Source organism: Elaeis guineensis, chromosome 13 (genome assembly GCF_000442705.2).
Source record: "Elaeis guineensis isolate ETL-2024a chromosome 13, EG11, whole genome shotgun sequence".
Taxonomy (NCBI): Eukaryota; Viridiplantae; Streptophyta; class Magnoliopsida; order Arecales; family Arecaceae; genus Elaeis; species Elaeis guineensis.
Genome location: NC_026005.2, coordinates 9,750,681 through 9,770,144, shown reverse-complemented (window position 1 = coordinate 9,770,144; position 19,464 = coordinate 9,750,681). Strand labels below are relative to the sequence as shown.

At 41.1% G+C, this 19,464-nt stretch overlaps 1 protein-coding gene across 1 annotated transcript; it reads right to left on the bottom strand.

The window, feature by feature from the left end:
• Positions 1-6,171: 6,171 nt before the first annotated feature.
• On the bottom strand, positions 6,172-15,911 carry LOC105056566 (uncharacterized). The gene is made up of 4 exons (XM_010938802.4): positions 12,351-15,911; positions 11,698-11,969; positions 10,260-10,859; positions 6,172-8,783 (listed from the first exon to the last, which is right to left on the bottom strand). Exons 1-4 carry the CDS (start codon positions 15,582-15,584, stop codon positions 6,248-6,250), a joined length of 6,642 nt encoding a protein of 2,213 aa, XP_010937104.1. The 5' UTR covers positions 15,585-15,911; the 3' UTR covers positions 6,172-6,247.
• Positions 15,912-19,464: the final 3,553 nt, after the last annotated feature.

Genomic DNA, 19,464 nt, shown 5'->3' with positions numbered 1-19,464 from the left:
ACTAGATCTCACCAAATCTAAAAATCCTTGTTGGCTCCGAGTCAAGTATTTTTCAACCCGAGCAACTTGATTTGTATATCATCCTAGTATGATTTGGGTCAATAAAAGATGGGCACAACCTAACCTAAGCTCAATCATGCCCAATGCTCGAACTTAAATTATATAAACTTGCTTCTCCTTTGCTCTAAATATATTTCCTAATTCATTGAATAAACTTTAATTTAAATTAATTCTTCCTTTTTCATCTCAATAACTACATCTTCTCTTATCTATTCTCATTTAATTATAATTAAGCATTAATAGTTCATTATTTATTTTAGTGAGTTCTTATCTATAATGCTTTTAAGTGTATCAATATATATTTTAAAAATTATAATTTGTAAACTTAAGAATGATTAATTACTCTTACAAAATTAAAAATTTTGGAATGTAAGCTTAAGTTGGTTGTTTACAATTTTTAACATTTTTTAATAATTTCACATGTAATTATTAATTTTTATATTTTAACTCTCAGGTTAAGCGAAATTCTTTGTGCACCGCGGATGGTGTAGAAAATCCGACGTGGAGTGTACCATCTCATTCGATTGGTCTATATAGTCACCACTTTTTAATATATATTTAATGCCTGCAGATTGATTTTTTCTTTTAAAAATTTTATATAATGAAAATATCTCTATCTTTTAGAAAAAATTATAACATCCTGTAGTATGATATAGCCTATGATATCATAATATGGCCTCGAATATCATAATATGAGAGAGATATTTTTATTTAACCACTTTTCAACGCGTATTTAATGCCTACAGATCGACTTTTTCGTTTGAAAATTTTGAATGACGAAAATACTCCTGTTCTTTAGAGAAAAATTATGACATCCTGTACATATTATAGACGCAGCATATCATAATATGGACATAGAATGTCGTAATTTTTTCAAAGGACAGAGGCATCTTCGTCATACAAAATTTTTAAACGAAAATACTGACCTACAGACATTAAATGCATATTGGAAAGTGATGACTACGTGGACCAATTGGATGAGATAGTGTACTCCACATCAAATTTTCTACACCGCTCGCGATGCACAAAGAATTTTGCAAGGTTAAATATTTGATTGGAACTACAAATTCGACTCGACCCAAAGTGGAATATCTAGGTTCCGTATTGAACATAGCGATCCCAATCCAAGCTAAATAACTTGTGGGGTCTAAAACTTTTGCTATGGACCAAACTCAACCCAATCCAATCAGCTAATGAGTTGATTCAAGTCCAAAACCATGACCCATATGTGATAAAAAAATTAGGTCAGGATCAAGCATGCCTCTATCTGAACAGACCCATTTGTGACCCTCGATAGGGTTTATACTAATAGAGTTTGTTGCATCTTTAAGAGACAAGTATAAACTTCCTATTATTTATCAAAAAGCAAAAATATTGAAAATAAAATTACAAAATACCTGTTTAGGTGTTATAGGTCATGGATACGAGAACATTAACAACAACAACACACACCAACATATGTATAATTAATAACATACATCGTTAAATACTTCTTAAACTATATAAAAGTAACTTCATTTCCTAATGTTTGGATTCTAAAGTAACCCTAATCATTCTTTAACAAACAAAGCATACTCCACTAAGAATTTAAAATATTGCTACAATAATTTTAAATTAATTTTTTAAAAAAATTGAAATATTCTATATCTTATGAAAGAAGGGATTCTAATGTTCCTAGAATTAAAAGTACTTATAATAACTCTAAGGTTGCATTTGATAGCTGGCAATCTATCCAAATTACTGTTAATTTAAAGAGGTCCCATGAGATTACCACGTTTGGTATACTTTTTAGATTGATAATCTGGATTATCAGATAATCTAGATTACTTTCTATAAGATAATTTGAATTACTAAGGGGAGGAGTCGCTATCCAGAGGTAATGGAGGTAATCTTGCAATAAAATTTCTGGATAAAAGTGCCCCCCTTCCCGCACGGTGCCACCCATTGAAAAACCCTACCTCCCCCCAACCTCCCCAACTCCTCTTTCGATGGTAGGAAAGAGGGCCAAACCAGCACCTCTTCCACCACCAAATTCGGTTGGCAGTTATCCGGAAGCATGGCCGCATAGCGCTGTCGATAACTGTCCGTCCGCCGCTGATGGGCATAAAAGAGGAGATGTTTCATCGCTGCAATCGACGTCGTGCCGATCAACTTCACGCGAAAGAAAAAAAAGGAAAGGGTGCAGTACACCGGTCGCCACAGGCGGCACCATGCGGAAGGACCGTGCTGGGAGAGAGAGGGATGTGGCGATGTCGTGCTGGATGATGGAAAAGAGAGACTAGAAACGAAGGGTCTCTGCTCCACTAGGATCGCCGCCTCATGCCCGGACGGCCATGCATGGTCACCGAAAGAAGAGGACAGATCTTCCGTGTCCTTCTTCATTTCTTCTCGACAGCTAGATATCTCTCCGATAGGATCTTGCTCCGATGCGGATCGAGAACAACGTGTACCAAACACAGTAATATAATAATACAATATATTATTATTAATAAAAATAAAATAATAAAAATAATAATATAATATGTTATATTATATATAATATATAATATAATATATATTATATATTATAATATATAATATATTTTTATTCTTTTATTTCGAAAAATTTGTATATGAGGTGTGATTTTTAATAAATTTGATTTAAAAGTATTTTGAGAATTTAAAATTACATTATCAATAATCTGATTGTCATATCAAATATGTCAATCAAAATTTTCAGTAATTTTACTCCAATATTATCCACGTGTATCAAACACAGCAATCAATATTACTGACAATCTATCTAGATTCCAAATAATTTAGATTATCTGATAATTTAGATTATCACTGTCTGACAATACATCAAATGCAACCATATTAGATTTCTCTCAAAAAAAACTTAAAGTGGCTAATGACACAGGATCTACTTTATGGATATCTATATATGTTGATGGATGTATTTATTCTAGATTAATTTAATAAATTTAATTTATCAAAAAAATATATAAAAATAATTAAAAAATAAATAGAGAGAACATAAGAACGGATCCATTCAGACTAAGCTATTTATTTTTTTATTAATTATTGAAAATAAAAAATAAGTGTACAGGTACGTAAGAGAATTCAATTTTTGCTGGGAGGGACTTATGATGCTCACGGTCAATTGCAAATTAAATAATCCTCACTTAAAAAGAAAAAAAAAAAAAAGCAAAAAACTCATGGCATTATCCAAAAGAGAGAGTAATTAACTCTCCGCTCAATCTCAACAGGAGGCCTATGAAGACAACTTTTCCCATCCCACACTTGATGCTCTAGCCAGCACCATTCTTCCTCTTTCGATCTCTGTCTGGTTGTAAGCTGCAATCGAGATCGAGAACAGTATATCCGATCCCCCCACGTGCCCGCCCTGCTCGCTGGAATCCATCCCGAGCACCCTTCTCCTATAAAAAGAGCACCACCTCCCAAGCTGTCCACTCTCACCCATGCTTTTTCATCCAGATCTGCTCTAAATACATCCAGATGGATTTCCGGCACGCAATTCGCCTTCCGACCTCGAGCGAGATTGAAATCTCGCAATCTCACCAACAAGATTTGTCCCATGTACTCCACCAAATGGGGCTGGGTAATTCGATCCCGCAGCGGTTCCAGCTGGCTGTCATCGAGGCCCACTCTGCCGATTGGGGGATCCATATCCATAGTGTAGTCGAGGATTGGGGGATCCATGTCCATGGCGTCCAGGAACACAAGGTCGTATTTATTCGTCAGGCCATAAAATCTCTGATTCCCGGGCAAGAAGATGATGTCGTGGATGAAATCCTCAGGCTGCGAAAAGATCCGGAGTTTGGTCCACGTCCGCTTGGCATCTCCGATCCGGCAGTACATGACATGGAGATAATAAGCGACCATGATCTTACAGTTTGGATCGGTTGGAGAGGAGGATAGTGCGATGGGACGGCCGAAGTAATGGCGAAAACCGCGGCAGTCGGGGAGCTCAATTCTCGCGCCGGCGAAGGGGTTCAAGAGAAAGAGCTTGGAGACGTTCGCCGACACGAAGAAGTCGTGCACCAAGAGCCGGCCATGGGAGGAGGCGATGCAATTGACGTGCCTCTCCGATGATCCCTCCAACTTTGTGTCGATGTGGTAGCATCTGCCGTCCGATGGGGACAAGAATAGCCGCGAGTCGTCAGAGCGTCCTGCCAAGACTTTGGAGAAGAAGAGCATGGGGAGCTCGGCGTAGGGATAGGGGAGATCACTCTGGGCTTCGTGCCACGGTTGGCAGACGGAGCCGAAGCGGAAGTAGTCGGGAAGCGTCAGGCGGCGGAGGATGAGCTGTAGAAGCGGTGGGTGGAGGTCGGCCCACTGGCATGAGCTCTGGCCGCCGTGCTCTTCTTCTTGATCCCCTCTCTCTAGCATGGCGATGCCGACGACGAAGAAACACCAAAGAAAAACAGGAGAGAAGAACAGGGGATACCCTGTTTCAAAGGAGGAGGAAGAAGTGGGTTCAGGGTTCAGAGAGAGAACAGGCGAGAATTTATAGATCAGGTGCTTGGGCTTTAGTGGAGTCCGGCATGCCTTAGAACTCCGATTTTCCTTGGGAATCGGAGAGAGGGAGGGGAAGACATTGATCAAGTGTTTGGGCTTTACTGGAGTCCGGCGTGCCTGGAACTCCGATTTTCCTTGAGAATCGGAGAGAGGGAGAAGACGGCTCCAATCGGAAGTCGTCCTCTGTGGGCGCACCATTGATGGCCCAAGTGGCCGGCCCAGGCCCAAATGGAAACGGGCCCTTACATTCTGGACTAAGAAATCCAATCTACACATTCTGGAAAGATATTATTTTTTTATTTTAAGATTTTTTTAATTCTCCACCGTGCCATTAAAAGTTAATCTGTTGGAATTATAATTCCTTTTACGGATGCAACAATTTTTTTTTAAAAAAAAAATGTATCATAACTTTGGAGTATGTTTGGGCCATCTAATTCGATAACCTTTGGGAATTATTTGATTTATGAATAAATAGAAAGAAACTTGAATAAAATCCATTATCCAGCTTTAAAATAAATTAGGTGTTGATTCAACAGAGCACTGAAAGAAACCACCACCAATAACTGAAAGAAAGAAGAACAAGGAAATATATAGCATGAGTTCCTGTTTCACGTTTGACAATCCATACCAAAATATACAATTTTTGATGAAGATCTTTTCAAATGAAACACCTGTATACAATGGAAGCATCCAATCATCCGTCTACCAAACAAGCACATACGCTGCATTCTCAGCCTAAATCAAGCATCGTCTTATGCATTTTGATGTTGCCTTGGTTTCTTCAAGCGTTCTGTATCTTTTTTTTTTTCGGTTAATTCCGCAAAGGATAAATAAGATTAAAGGAAAAAAAAAAAAAAAAGATCGAAGATAACTAAAACCCATCAAATCTATTTGAAGTAAAAACGCCAAATCAGGAGGTATCGCATCGCCGTCCAGAAACTCCAAGTTCAAACCTCCACCTTTAACCAGTACAATATTTACCCGGTAACCAATAGATAACTGTACTAGAGTTCCCTCCTAGAATAATTTTCCCGCAATTCAAAATGAATGTGGCTACCATAAATCCTTGCCACACTGCTCATACTTTGGTCATCGGAATTCAGATGGCTGGAAATATTCTGGCTTCAATACAAACAAGCTGATCATTATAGTCCTTGATCACAAAGCCAGCAGCACCAATATAATCTCCAACTGAGCCTTCAAAATTGACTTTTGGTATCCCATGGGGAGGAAGTACCCAATTCACAAGCTATGGTATTTTAGATAGAGAGCTCCTGGAGCTGCAGGTGGCCCAGGAAACTTCAAAAAACTCAGATGCCAATCTAACAGCTCGGTTGCAACATACTTAGGATTAGAAACAGCCTGCTGAAAAATACTTCAGTTTTAGGAAACTAAAGCATCATTCCATCCCCACATGCTACATCTTGTTTTACCTTAGATTTATCATTTAAATCTGGGCACTCTAAATGTTCCTCGTCACAACAGACAGCATCAGTATTCGGTAGTAAAATGTGAAAATCAGGTAATCCCTTGACAAGATGAGAAGAAAGAAACATGTTATAGTTTGATATGTACGCTATGCAGGCAAGCTTGATGAAAATTCCAGCAATCTTCTATATCGAATGACTTTCAGTCTCTTTTACAGTTTACAAATTACAAGTCAGTGTCATCTAAGAAGAAAATAAGGATCAAAACCATTCCAGACCGAGTATCCTCCTTCGAATTGTGGGGCTTGTAAAACTCCAAGCATCTTCTCATGTGACTGGATCACCAAAAAATACAGGTTAGAAATTAAAGGATTTCTAATAAATGGTCCGACAAGCTCCCTAAGTTCCAAAAATTCCGACACGTAAATCTTATGAGTATCTGTTGTCTGTGCCGATGAATGGTCTTCATGCGGGCACTGTGTGAGTGCATAAAGGCCAAGCAGATTGGCATATATGGATACAAAAGCATCCTTATGGTTGCCAATGCCTCCAATCCAGTCTGTTCTCCCCTCAATGTTGAGAAAGCTCTTGATAAATGATATCAACTGGCATAAAAATCTAAGTCTCCAACTTTGTAGAAACACTTTGATGGTGCTCTTATTGAAGGCTTCATCAACCCCAACCATCCAAGGTTTTGATGTTGAGAGCTGCTGTAAATGTGAGCAACAGATTTGGCATATCAACAGCTTTTCTTCATGGTGGTTATCAATTTCTTTGTCAAATATCCGTCTAACTAGATCTGCATGGGAACTCACAGAAATAGCAGTGCTCAAGACCAATCTTGATAGGTAATTGAAGTATCCTAGCCAGTGGCCAAAGACTGAAGATAGGAACTCAAAGCTTGATTCAATCACTCTATCCACTTGGGTGGGTACTGCATCATTTTTGAAGCTTCCATTCAATCCTTTAAAATTTATGCACTTCTGCACATTCTTGGCAAGTCTTTGTCTAAGCCCGACATCTTCATCCTCTAACAGCTGGATACATGTGAACCATAAATCTAGTATCCTGCAAGCATATAGATTGATAACTTCGAACATCTTCAACTGGGAAAGTTTCTCCAAATCAGAAACATTTGGTTCTTCAGATGGGATATGGCTGTTAGACACAAATGAAGCAACTGATTTGGCTTCTTCGAGCAATCCAGATGCTACAATGGCTTCTGCAGTTGCCTTGCGCATGCTTACAGGTTCAGATGGCGAACTGTGATGCTTAACTAGGTTAATGAAAGAATTAACGCTTCTGAAGGCTTTTGCCCAACCCATTGCTTGGTCAATTCTGCTGTGATCACTAGTAGTCTCTTTTTCTATCAGATGTTGATTACTGTAAATAGAATTCCTAAGCAATTCCACAAACTGCTTCATACAAATACCCATGCAGCACAGAATGATTTCTCGGGTCTTTGCACGCATCATGGTGCTGTTCAAGTGAACTAATCTGTCCCACAAGCAAAATGCCGAATCACAATCTGTCCCAACATAACTGGGCTTTTCAACTTGCAAGTCATTGGGCATCACAAGTCGCAAAATATTCCAGTTAAAGATAATCATTAAAACATAATAAACGCATTTTGGATCCTCTTCCACAAACAAAACATTCATCAGCATTGGCTGCAGATTCGGCCTGGCCCACTTGTAAATAATGCCATCACCATCACCAAGTTTCGTAGATTTCACCAAACGGAGAAGGCTTTTTAGCATTGCAATCCTAACTTCATAAGCAGAATCACAGATGCAGGACATTATCCTTTCCTGCAGTTCAAATGGAGAAATATCAACTTCAGACACCCTTGACAAATTTAATGTGGGTGGAGTATATCTTTGTAGCTGGTTATCCTCCTCAAGAGCTTCGGGAATTCCACCCAACAGGCAACTAAAATAGGATGAAGCTGCTTGCCTGCGGAGCTCAAGTTTAGTTGGATCATGCTGTAATGACCCAAGAGAATTTTCAGCACCCAAGCATTCAGAGGCTAGCTCGAGCAACAAAGTTTGGATTGTAGCTAAATGTTGGCTTGTGCATGTTCTTGCAATCTCAAGCATCAAATCTAGAACCCGTAAATATGAGCTATTTAGGGTAGGACAAGGGCATAAGTTGATGCTGCCAATCCATGAACACCTCGCAAGCACCTTAATCAGTTCACCAAGAATATGATCTTTCTTGCCAATGTCAATTAAGTTTCTGCAGTTGTTATCAAGAAGAGAAGACAACTGCAATAGAAGTCCATGAATTGAGTTGAAGGAAGCAGCACAAGTAGCTCTAGTTATATCACTGTTGCTCATATTAGATGATGTTGAAGCACTGGATGTTACTGTAGTTACATCACCATTGCTCATGTTAGCTGAAATTGAGGTGCTGGATGTGGGCATCCAATGTCTTCCAGGAGGCAATCCATGGACCACTTCATTAATGACAATCTGCAGTTTGTCATTGGATACCAGACCGATCAAAGCCCTTGATGCAAGAACACGAACTCTGAGATTACTTTGGGTTGCACATCGCCGGATAAAAGGCATAAACAGAAAGGGATCCAGAGTATCATCCATTCCGCTGCTGATAAGTGACGGCTTCAGCCTGGACAAAAGAATAAGAATCGGGCACAAGCTTGGGTGAATGGATTTTGCCATGTTTGATTCCACATGCCCAGAGCATGCATCCCCCAGCATAGCCGTGGCAATCTTCAATTCACTAAAGAGGAACGGATGCAAAGCAGGATACCTACATAAGAGAAATTATGGTCAATTCTTAGTTTAGATATAAATGAAATATCTAGCATGGCCAGAAGTAAAGATAGGCAAGTGATGCCCAATAGCCGCTGTCCTCTTCTTGGCCAGGATTCGTTCATAATTACCAGCAAATGATAACCATCAAAACATATTTGATAACAAAATAAATGATGTAAGCCAATTAAAATAAAAACATCCCTAACTCTACTATATCACATTGAAAACCCCTAAGTTTGATTCATAGCTCCAATATCCTATCATTGAGATAATCTTGGTAACTTTCTATGAATATTTTATTTGTTTATTGGAAATTGATATGCATACTCTCAATTTACAATGTCATTGCAAAAATAAAATATGGTTGCATGCAATTAAGTCTTAGCAGTTAGCACTTCTGATTGCATGCCATGCACGTTCCCTAAATCAAGGAAATAGTGAAAATTTTCTTTTTCAATGTGGAGATAAGTCAAGGGTAAACTTAGGAACAACTGAAGGCCTTAGAATTCTCATTTTGAACAAATACCTTGTAGTCTAACCTTATTTACCAGCAAGGCCTTAATGGAGTTGCAACATCAAAAGGGCATCAACATCATTGACTGCTACAAAGACAATAATCAAGTCATTATGCAATTTAGAAAATATATTGAAGTTAGAAAATATATGGTCATTAAAAGGCATGACCAAGGTTTCAAAATGCTTGCACTAACTCACTTCAAAAGCAATATGCACCCTTTGTTTAACAATAAATTCTACTGATATTATCCATATAAAATGTATAACATACCATATCCTATTACCAGAATCTAGACCAACCATATGAGGCACATTGTGAAGATTGGAAAAATTATAAAAAAGCAACAGTAGAGCTCAAGTTAACATTGAAATTTTTAAATGATTACTTAGAAGCTTAAAACACAGTAATGCATCTGAAAACACTATTTAGTTTATCTACCGAAAATAGTGCTATTAACACTAAACAACTCCCAATGAGACCTTTAACAGAATCCTATTTATACATATTTTTAGCGAAACTTCAAATCACAAAATACAAGTTAGATCACCCCAGCATATGTTACATTATAAGAGTAAGATCACAAGGGGTATTTGATGCCTCAATATAGAGTCATTGGATAATTCACTCTTCACTGTTCTTGTTGAATTCATCAGTAGCTCAGATGAATCAAAGAAAATAAAGGATTACAAGGTTATTTATAAACAATGGTAGTACTGGATAGTTATGTCTGCAATTTTAGTTTGCCAATGAAGTTATATTCTATAATTTACTTCATAATAGCTATATAATACATAAAACACCAGTAGCACAATACAGGTTTAAGTTTGGATAGGATGATCATACAGTTATGCCATCGAAAATCTTTAACATGTCTTCACTTTATAAATTATATTAAAATTATTGCTGTCAAAGTATTCATGCTGTAATGACTCCCGATAATCATGGAAGCATTACCTGTGAAAGAATTCAAGCCCAGTCAATGCACGTCGCGCTGATTGACGTTTTTGTACATTCAGGAATCCAATCATACGACGAACCAAGGCAGTGTATGCAAGACAAGCACCATTGCGAACCTCCCAGTAAGGAGATGAAAATGAGCGTATTGAAACAATCATAGCATCAGAACAAAAACCTGATGTATCTGCTGCTAAATTTGTGTCATTAAAAGCAGCTCTTAGTACATTGAACGCATGTACTGTGGGTACTACACCCTCATCTCGAATCTTAGAGGCCCTCATATTGACATGAGTTTCTGTCGTCATATCTCCCAATGATGTGTCATTTTGATTGGTAAATAAATCCTTAAGCACCACTTCAGTCTTCCAGCCACCGTCTTCAGGGGCATTGCACAATGACCTGTTTGCAACATCTATCAGCCACCGTAATGCCCTTGGAAGAAGCTTCTTTGGTGTCCCTTCTGGCTCTGAAAGAAACAGAGCTATGAAAGCAGCAGGAATTCCTGCACTTCTCCTCAATAAATCATCTACTGTTTGGCCCTTCGCAATAGTCCTTTCCATCAGTTGTTCCATCCATGAGTCTGTTAAGTTGCAAAGCCTGCAAGGAAGGAAAAGTTCTCTGTGTCATTACATTTGACTAATGTTCAAGTGATACCGTGTAAACAAATTAAATTTCTTTTTCCATTATATTTTAAGTTAATTAGGGACATGTGCATAATAGCTTATAGAGAGTTAACTGAAAAATAAATAGGATAGTTCCACATTGGGTTGTGAAAAGGAAAGATATACTTTGCAAGTGTATACTAGCAGAAGATGAGGAAAACATTATTTACATAAAATACAACTCAAGTTGACGGTTATACTTACCATGATGTTCACAACATCATTTTGTGCACAATGACATAGCAGACGCGAGCATACTTTAGACTATTTATAAAAATAAAAATAAAGCAACAAGTGCTACCAAAAATGCAACAGAACAGAACAGCTCTAATTATTTCAGTGAACCTTCTTTTTTTTCCTCAAATATCAAGCATATATTATTCAGAGAGGAAAAGGTTTCGTAAAGTGAACTTGTAAGTTGCTCGAAGCACGAGAACCACACATGCATGCCTGCATGCAGATATACGCACGCCCAGACACATGCCTGCAGACGCATGCATGTAGAGACATCCACAACAAGATAAAACAAAAGCAGGTTGTGTGTGAGCAAAAGAGGAATTTTGCTTTTAGTTGCCATCTCATTTTCACTCTATAGTTTAGATTACAAGTTTCATGGCCTAGCAAGACTAAGGTGGTTTTGAGAAAAAACAAAAAGAATATACCTATTACATGTCCTTGATATCTGCAATCTTACATAAATTTCAAGCAGATGAAATCAATCGTTATGGAAATAAAAGCCCAATCACCAATAAAAGAGCAAAAACAAAGCACACCTTGGTACATTTGAGCAAAGGAGACGGTTGCAGAGAGCAGTGAATCCAGCCCTGGTCTTATCAATTGCACCATTATGCTTCATTTTCAAAAGAACTTGCAAGAAATGGTTCCCTATTGTCTCCAGTTGTACCAAATCGAGCATTCCATCAGACATGTTGATGCATTCTATTTCATCAGCATTGCTATGAGGATAATCCTGACCAGATGAATCCGAAAGGGTGCAGCTAGGCAATGGCATTTTTCTAATGATGGTTCCTAGAAGAAGACTAACCTGAAAAAGGAAACGAAAGTCTGTCAATCATAGTTTACCATAAAAAATGATAAGCTATTGATATCTAAATTGTAGCATACCATTGTACACAATACAGATACCTTGTTTTAATGAAAATGATCAATATAAATACTAAAAATTATTTTTCTATTCACTTGTTTTCAATGTCATATTACTTAAAATATACAGAAAAATAATTACTACATTAGCAAATAAACTTAAACAGAATCTCTGCTGTATGAGCCCATGAATGAAAAAGATTATATCCATGAAATTAGCTGAAATTATCAAAAGGTGAGAATCAATGAGCAATTGTATTTAATAGCAAGCACATAGTACAGCAAGCTAGCTGCAGAGGGAAGCACAAGCATTAGTCTTTACCTCCTTCATAGCAAGCCAACAGCCAACCATAACAACCTGTTCAGCTGGTATAACATCATTCTCAGATTTCAAATTGCTATCCACTGGTTCTGACAAGGATTCTGATGGATCCATCTCCAATGGTACTTCTGAAAGAAAAGCAGCATCATCGACCATATCATCCATGTCATAAGGCATATACCATGCATCTGCAGAAACTACCCAAAGAGCCAATTTAGTTACTCGCATAATTAGTTCTAGAAGCTTCTCTAGAAGACACCTAATCTCGGAGCAATTTGACTGGACTGCCTCAGAATTCCAATCCAATTCCTCAAAAGTGTAGCGAAGTGTAAGCAAAACTCCATGAACAAAGCTGTTGCTACAAGCTTCTGAAAGATCCTTTTCACCCTCCTCTACGACAACACACAACCATTCTATAAGTGATGATATGTATTCTACAAGAGGGGTCCTACTTTTAAGAATATCTCCATTCATCAGCTCTGTTTGAGAATTGACACAAGCAACATCACCAGAAGCTCTAATTATCCAACCAAGATCAAGCACATACTTCTTAAATATGAGGCGTAAAGTCAAAGCACCAGCATCACTTTCTCTGACTCGTGGACTGCAGACCAATTTCTTTGCCCACCTGATCAAATGATTCACTGAGCCATTGGAGGAAATTCCAGGAAGTGGGGTTGGGAAGCATAAGAGAATGCGAAAAGAGTTTTCCCTTAGCCTATCCCAACTATCAATTACAGATCCTACTAATGACAGTGTGGAATCTGATGAAGTAATTCCTTCACTATAAGGATAGAGAAGACGAGTTCCTTGAGGTGGTTGTGGAGGCCAGACATCAATCATGATCAAAATAAGCTCCATGGCCATGGTTTTCCTCTCATATGGCGCAGAAGGATAACAGGAGTAAAAAAGAAAGCAACTCAGCCACTTCATAAATTGGAAAAGGTCCCTCGCTCGGTGGACCATTGCATCTTGAGCATAATCATCAGGATGATCTTGCATGCCACCAGAGCATGCAGTTGGCTGCCATAACCCTTGCTTTACTTGTCTCTCTAATGCTGTCCGAACTCTAGAGAAGAACTTCCTAAACAGGCTTGTCCACTTCATCTGAAAAGCTGTTGAGCTACAACGCATATTCAATGGCACTGCCTCTTTCATCAGGCTGAGCTCTAAGGAGGATGGCAGACTAGATGTCTTGGGGTTGAGAAAAAGAGACTCAGCTGCATCTATTCGTAGACTGTCATCCGCATGTGTCAATGCCAAGATTAACCACTCAACAGGAATTCTAACATTAATTCCTTTTATACATACAAGAGCAACACAATCAGAATTTTTTTGCTGAGTCAAGGAATCATGGTGCAAATCAATATCCCCCTCAATAAGAGCAAGTGAGCGGGACACCTTTAGCAAAGAAACCAGTGCAGCTACACACTGGTCGATCTTTAGATCCATACTGAATCTGTGCTCACCTATGCTTGGTCCAACAGAGATAAAAGCAAGCATTGGGAATATGCTGTCTGTGTCAACATCAAGCATGACAGAAAGAGCATAAGTATTTAGGTTTGATCGGAGCTTCGAATTGCCAGATATGAGACCATGCAATAAAGGAGGCAGGCTAAACTCTCTGAAAGAATCATATCCCTTATCAATACCATCATGGCTCCAACATTCATCACGCAAGCATTCAAGGAAGCATTTCAAAAACGACGTGGCAGCACAGCAAACATCATCATCTATATAGGCATAAGCAGTCTCAAAAAGGAGGTCAGGATTCAGTTCCAGCAGAGTCTTTGCGCCCAAGCGTTTGGTGAGAGAAGCTAAAGGAACATATCTTCCCTTGCAACGGGTCCCCAACTGAAGAAGGTCCCCTGCAATCTTGAAGAGGAGTGATTTATATCTTTCATTACCTTCTACCGAAGGAAGAGATGACTCAATATCCAAAAGGAGATCAAAGATGAGATGCACCTGTTTGACCGTCTGACTCAAAGGATCTTCTAAATTATTCCATATAATTCGCAGTATATGGCCGATCATGTCTTCAGGAAGGGGTTCATAATCTCCAGAAAAATCAGTAAGTTCCGCTAATATGGAGGTTTTTATCTGCTGCAAACAAATCTGCATCACCGTAAGAGCATGGAAATTGAAGTGGCTATCAATGGGGTTTTCACAATACTTGCAGAGCTCGGGCAGAATTCCATTGTATAATATGGTCCATGCCATACAAATAGTCAACTCTACGAGAGGTGTATTGAGCACATTCCTCGGAATTGCTGTCAGTATCCCTCTCAGCAAACAAAGCCTACTCAAAACTGAGAGATTTCTCATTTCTAAATAAAGATCACGGTCAGGAAGCACCTTTTTCATCCCCAAATCACCAATACCTCTGTTATCATTGTTAAAACCAAAGAACCCACAGGAAATAAAAGCAGAGAGCTCTCTGGGGTCCATTCGGGTTTGAATTGCTGCACAGAAACTCACACCAGCAGCCACCAAGCAATCCCTTGAGAAAGCTGATGACTTCAGAACATCTAAGATAGTTTTTATAACAATCCCAAAAACACCCGACCCCTCCAAACCCAGAAACCTGGAGGGAAACCGCTGAAGCAAGTAGTACAAACAAGACATAGCCTCCTGGCACTGCTCCATCACGACTGGTGACGGCCGACACCCACTTTCAATATCTGAAATCACGCCTCCCAACCCAACAGCCACATCCATCGCTGCCAAAACCGAACATTTCTCCATCGTCTCATTCAAAAATCCTAATTTTGGGTAACTTATCAAAGATAATGCTGCCCGAGACACCAAGAACCTCTTCCTTCCCTTCTTATTCAAATCGCCATATTCCCCACAGAGAGACACAAGACAACTATCAATCACAGAATGAAACTTCCAGCTCTTTGCGAGGGAGGAGATCAGCGTTCGGTGGAGCGGGAGGGAGTTTTCGAGAAAAAGGATTTCCAGGTAGAGCCTAGTGGCCGTCGACAGAGTGTCGGTGGGGATTTCGGGGGTGGCAAGCAATCGGGAGAAAGCAGAAGAGAGGTCTTTAACAGCACATACTTGGGAGTAGGTGGAGTTCAGGAAGATCAAATGCTTCAATTGGGGGAAGAAATCAAAAGAGGAGAAAACATCCGAAGGAACAAGATTGAGGGCTTCGATAAATGGTTTAGGGAACCCGACCGAGCTGTAAGTATATCGGTGCCGGTGCTGTAAAGCGCGCCATTTTGCAGACATTTTGCCACCTTTTATCAATCAATTTATTGAAGATTGGGGAAAAGATTGGATCTTTTGTGCTTGTTTTTGGGAGGGGATGGATCTAGAATGAATTTAAAGTAAAAAAAAGAGGAGGAAAAAAAGGAAAAACAGATAAAGTGCTTTCTGCTAAGGATATCACCTGGATATATTTATGACAGAATCCTACTTCGCTGCTTGGGAAAATTATTCTCTCTCTATTCAAATCTCCTCCACTTCCCGCGAGGAGGAAGGGATGAACAGACAGAGAGAACACGCACGAAGCTGGGAGGGATGGACGCGCATAATTAGGGTTTTAGAACGATGTGAAATGACGACTCGACCCCGAGATTGGGGTCGGATGTATGACTCTACGCTAACCCGACACGACTGATACGGATCCTCAAGTTAGATCCAACGAGCTATTAATTAGATCAAAGATGCCGTACGAATTTTGGAGGCTAGGTACCCATCATGAAGTTTGTTTGTCTGGGGTCACCTTCCAACTGAGGGAACTCCAAGTAGGAGGGAGATGGGCATTCCTGCGATGTGCCCATGTGGCGATGTAAAAGAGGCTATCGAGCACATCCTTTTTCAATGCAAGAGGATGGCGCAGGTGTAGAGATGGATGGATGCCTTCTAAGAGATTCTTCGGTCGGAGACTTCCTGGGTTTGTTCTACAGCACAATCGAGGAGTAATACTGCCAGCCAGGATAACAGCCATCATGAGAGCTGTTGCCGCTTGAACTCCGGCGAGATCCTTAGATGGATGCCGAATAAGTGCATCTTGATCCTAATTGAAAGATGAATCTACCGAATAAGTCCCGAAGCTTAAGTCGGCCGAAGTAAAAGAAACAGTGGATGGTAAATTATGAAGATGAGAGCTTAATATTTTTTAAAAAACTTATTTTGGTCTCCTTCTCTAACTTCATATAAGAGTAGAGTTTGCTGTTGCTTTATAATTTTTATCTCTTGAAGTACGAAAATGTATGAGTTATTGAATTCAATATGAATTTAATGAATAGTTAATCTGACCCACGATATCTCGTTAATAGATAATTAATGTCATTTCTAGATGTCGTAATTATTTCACCGATCTCTAATTTCATGGGTCGCAGATTTCAGTTTTCTAATAAATTCTCAATTGGGATCGAAATTAGATAGTTGACTTTTTGTCAGTCTTTAGCCAAATGAGATAATCATCTTTCTATCGAGGTTGTCTTTCTTGATTTTCTGATGAGATCGATTTATTCGATGTCAGATCGACTTCCTCGTCTCTCTGATGAAATCGACTTCCTTAATTTTCTGGTGAAATCGAAAAAAAAAAATAAATTTAAAACTATTAAAAAAAAGCTTGTGATTGAATTCTTTTTTATCTTGCGGAATCTATGCATATCCAAAGCATCTTTTACCGGAATCACTATAAATTGTATGCAAATGCAAACCTAAAACAGTATCATGATGACCTAAAAAATCATCAAGATCTATCATTAGGAGAAGTGAATTACTATTCTCATTAGTAACATTTAATTGGCTAAATAACCATATGCTTGACCGGACATGGGGTGTTGGACCATTTGTTGAACACAAAAGTATATTGGACGCATGTGTAGTCTTGCTACAAGCTGATTCTGTTCATCAGACAATTATAGATCCAGTTGAGATTTTTTTTTTTTTTTTTTTCCGAGTATCAAAAACCAGCATAATGCCCTTATGAATTATAAAAGCCCAAGGTGGAATCATGAAACCATTTGAACCAACTTAAAAGAGATTTGATAGCTTGTTGATGATCCAATATTCTTGCAATATATTATCCTCAGTCTATTATATTTAGTATGGATTATGAAGCTTACAAAGCTTTTCTTCTGACTGGTTTTCTTGGCATCGACTCTCAAATCTGAGATACCAAGGCAACGTTCCAGCAGCAATTGAATAAAAAATAGTAAACTTTAAAATCCAATTATAGAAAAAAGGTTTATCTATAATTCTGAGTCTAGATCGACTATTTTGTTATTATAGATCTCTAATGATCATTGTTGGGTATAAAATACCCCCAGCCGAAGTCCTCCACAGAATCAACGGCTCCGCCAAGGCCAACCTCAAAAGAAATCTCCGTCCGGGCTCCCACGGGAGCCGGACTTCATCCTCGACGACCAACAACTTCAGCTACAAGACAGCTCCGCCCGGACTCCTACGGGAGTCGGACCCCGCCGATGACTTCAGCGGCAAGGCAGACTGCGACCGGACTCCGCCGATAACTTCAGCAGCGAACAGACTCCGCCCGGACTCCCACGGGAGCCGGGCTCCGTCCTCAACGTCAACTGCTGGTAAGCCCTGCTCGGACTCCTACGGGAGCCGAACTTCGCCTTTAACCTTGACTGCAGGAAAACTTCGCCCGGACTCCTGCCGGAGCCGAGCTTCGTCCTCGACTCCAACGGCTGCAAGGCAGACTGCGACCGGACTCCTACGGGAGCCGGACTCCGCCGATAACTTCAGCAGCGAGCAGACTCCGTCCGGACTCCCACGGGAGCCGGGCTCCGTCCTCAACGTCAACTGCTGGTAAGCCCCGCCCGGACTCCTACGGGAGCCGGACTTCGCCTTTAACTTTGACTGCAGGAAAACTTCGCCCGGACTCCTGCAGGAGCCGAGCTTCGTCCTCGACTCCAACGGCTGCAAGGCAGACTGCGACCGGACTCCTACGGGAGCCGGACGGACTCCTACGGGAGCCGAACTCCGCCGATAACTTCAGCAGCGAGCAGACTCCGCCCGGACTCCCACGGGAGCCGGGCTCCGTCCTCAACGTCAACTGCTGGTAAGCCCCGCCCGGACTCCTACGGGAGCCGGACTTCGCCTTTAACCTTGACTGCAGGAAAACTTCGCCCGGACTCCTGCGGGAGCCGAGCTTCGTCCTCGACTCCAACGGCTGCAAGGCAGACTGCGACCGGACTCCTACGGGAGCCGGACTCCGCCGATAACTTCAGCAGCGAGCAGACTCCGCCCGGACTCCCACGGGAGCCGGGCTCCGTCCTCAACGTCAACTGCTGGTAAGCCCCGCCCGGACTCCTACGGGAGCCGGACTTCGCCTTTAACCTTGACTGCAGGAAAACTTCGCCCGTACTCCTGCGGGAGCCGAGCTTCGTCCTTGACTCCAACGGCTGCAAGGCAGACTGCGACCGGACTCCTACGGGAGCCGGACGGACTCCTACGGGAGCCGGACTCCGCCGATAACTTCAGCGGCGAGCAGACTCCGCCCGGACTCCCACGGGAGCCGGGCTCCGTCCTTAACGTCAACTGCTGGTAAGCCCCGCCCGGACTCCTACGGGAGCCGGACTTCGCCTTTAATCTTGATTGCGGAAAGACTTTGCCCGAACTCTGTGAGAGCCGGGCTCCGTCCTCGATTCCAACGGCTGCAGACGGCCTTCGTCCGGACCTCTACGGTGGCCGGACTCTGACCACTGTCGAACGTCAGCCGACAGATCAGCATTCCCAGGCCACAATCGCGGCCACGATTCTGCTACATTTCCTGCGGCGGATTGCGCGCAGCCCCACCACTCCCTGACAGACCGCAGTAATGATCGCAGCACTGCTCCCCTCCCTATGACGGATCCCGTGCGGCTCCATTACTACCTGACCAGCCACGATAAACGGCCACGATCCTGCTCCACCTCCTGCAACGGATACTGCGCGATTCTCCCATCCACTGGCAAGTCACGACGACAAACGCCGCCCCACTTCGTGCGGCAGATTCCACGTGGCACGCCCCAGCGATAGCCACGGGTCCGTTCCACTACGCTTCGCAGCAAACTCCGCCTGACCCTAGGCAGTCCACTGCCAGACGGTTACAAACGTCGCCATCAACCCGTTGCTTCCTCCGCTTATAAAA